This window comes from Apis dorsata, unplaced genomic scaffold (assembly GCF_000469605.1).
Source record: "Apis dorsata unplaced genomic scaffold, Apis dorsata 1.3 scaffold_397, whole genome shotgun sequence".
Classification (NCBI taxonomy): domain Eukaryota; kingdom Metazoa; phylum Arthropoda; class Insecta; order Hymenoptera; family Apidae; genus Apis; species Apis dorsata.
The window spans coordinates 963,960-966,261 of record NW_006263656.1 but is presented as its reverse complement, the minus strand read 5'-3'; the positions used below and the strand labels follow the sequence as shown (position 1 = coordinate 966,261).

The 2,302-nt window shown below is 34.8% G+C and overlaps 1 protein-coding gene across 1 annotated transcript in view; it reads left to right on the top strand.

The window, feature by feature from the left end:
• The first annotated feature begins 1,328 nt into the window (after positions 1-1,328).
• LOC102673075 (allatostatin-A receptor) overlaps positions 1,329-2,302 on the top strand; it is a 30,480-nt gene continuing 29,506 nt past the window's right edge. The window contains exon 1 of the mRNA XM_006619178.2: positions 1,329-1,959. Coding sequence (XP_006619241.1) covers positions 1,520-1,959 — 440 coding nt within the window. The 5' untranslated portion in view covers positions 1,329-1,519. The remainder of the gene's footprint in view (positions 1,960-2,302) is intronic.

Genomic DNA, 2,302 nt, shown 5'->3' with positions numbered 1-2,302 from the left:
TCTCTCTCTCTCTCTCTCTCTCTCTCTCTCTCTCTCTCTCTCTCTCTCTTTCTCTCTCTTTTTTTCAACGAAGAAAAGAGAGGATACCGCACGTGTTTTCAACGTGACCTGAATTTCGATAAGGCATTGGCTACCAGTCAAACACAAGTCAAAACGTGTCAATTTTTATTTTTATTTTTTATTTTTTTTTGCTTTTTTCATTTTGATCTCCGCTCAGTGATTTATTGACTTTTGTCACGGTTGAAGATTGAAAAAGCAAGGAAAGAATGAAGAAGAATCAATGGAAAAAGGATCTGTGCTTCATAACAGAATTTATTGAAAAATTTGGGAGGAATATGAAATATAATAGCAGTGTATTTTATTTTTAGAATGGGAAAGGAACGAAAAGAACACGCGGAGAGTTATTATCAGAATTGGTGAGATATGAATCCCTGTATAGGGAAGATAAATTTGGAAAAAATATGGAATAAAATGTGCATAATGTAATGATTGATAAAAGAATTAAAAATAACAGAATTAATTTAATATGGATCTATATCACATATAGACAAAAGAGATAAAATGCAATGTATACAATGTGAAGATCAAGAATCATTTCATTCAGAAACAAAAGATCTTTATATTATGATACACTCTGTAAAAAATTATTTGATATTTCATTCGTATTACTCAAAATAACAAAAATTCAAGCAAGATAATGAAAACAAAGTAAGATGAAGGATGATAAGAATTTGTTAATAACAAATGTGATTCATCGTTTTAATTTGAGATAGAATTTAAGATAGAATATCTTAATGTAATTTAAGCTCCATAGTTCTGATTTAAGCTACCAATTTAATCGCTTCAATTACTAAACATTTCTGCTTTATAATAGGAATTGTTACTTACCAGATTTCAATTTAATCCTTTATAATTGGAATATTCTCCTAGATAGGAAAGAGTGGAATTAACAGTTGTTAACAAGCAGATTAGAATCGATACTAAACTAAATAAAAAAAAAAAAATATAACCAACAATACGAATTGTATTATTTTAACTTACACACAGATCCAACACTTCATCTTTATTAGATCAAAAATATTTGTATTTCATCAAAATATGTTTCTTTTTTTTCAGACCTGCCTGAACCCTCATCATCCCTATTTTCTCGAGAACGAAGGGAAGAAAAATTTATAATCGTATCGATATCCCATCGTGCAACAATAAGAATAATCGAGAATAATTTTTCCACGAAATATTCGAGGATGAATATCGAGGAACACGAGCCCCTGATCTTCCCAACCGCTGTGCAACAATTCGCACCGTGAACGAGCGTTGAAAATGCTCGCGAGCTTCCTGTCGAGAACGAGAGCGAAACTTAAGCGGAGCGAAAATTGAAAATGAGAAACTGGTGACTTTGTTGAAAATTTGATATGATTCGGATGAGGGTGGAATCGATGGGCGAAGAAGCAGCGTGAGGAAGAAAACTTTGCTCGTTCCAAGGCAAAGGGAAGGTGTTATAAGTTAGTGCGATCACACGATGCTTCAAGAGATGGAGATCACTTCGGAGAGGGTGATCAAAAATCTGACCAACGTCTCGAACTCGATGAATAACAACGAAACGCTGAGGTACAACGAGGAGTTCGATTACAGCTTCGATCGCGACCAAGTGGAGAAGATAGTGGTTGTGGTCGTTCCAATATTTTTCGGCATGATAGGCATATTGGGACTGGTTGGGAATTCGTTGGTGGTGATCGTGGTGGCGGCTAACCCGACCATGAGATCGACCACGAACATCTTGATCATCAATCTGGCCGTGGCAGATCTCTTGTTCGTCATCCTTTGCATACCGTTCACCGCCACGGATTTCGTGCTACCGTTCTGGCCTTTCGGCAATTTTTGGTGCAAGATGGTCCAGTACCTCATCATCGTCACTGCCTACGCCAGTGTTTATACTTTAGTCCTCATGAGCCTTGATAGGTGAGTCAAATGATAAATCGTTTTCTTTTCTTTCGAAGCAAAAGCTAGGATCGATTTGTCGATTTGATAAATTAGAATTATGCATCGTAGAATATTTCGATTTCAATATTATAAATATTGTAATATCGTAACAACGGAATATCGATTATCAGAATTTTGGTTTTATCCTTTAGATGGACGTCCATTATTCGAATTTTATCCTTTAAATATCGTAATCTGTAGAACGTCATATATTCGAATTTTAATTATCCACCAATCAATTTGATCGTTCCAACACAAAGACACGTATTTTGAAGAATATTTGCTCAATTTCTTTAATTATTTCGCGATGCATTCACAAATT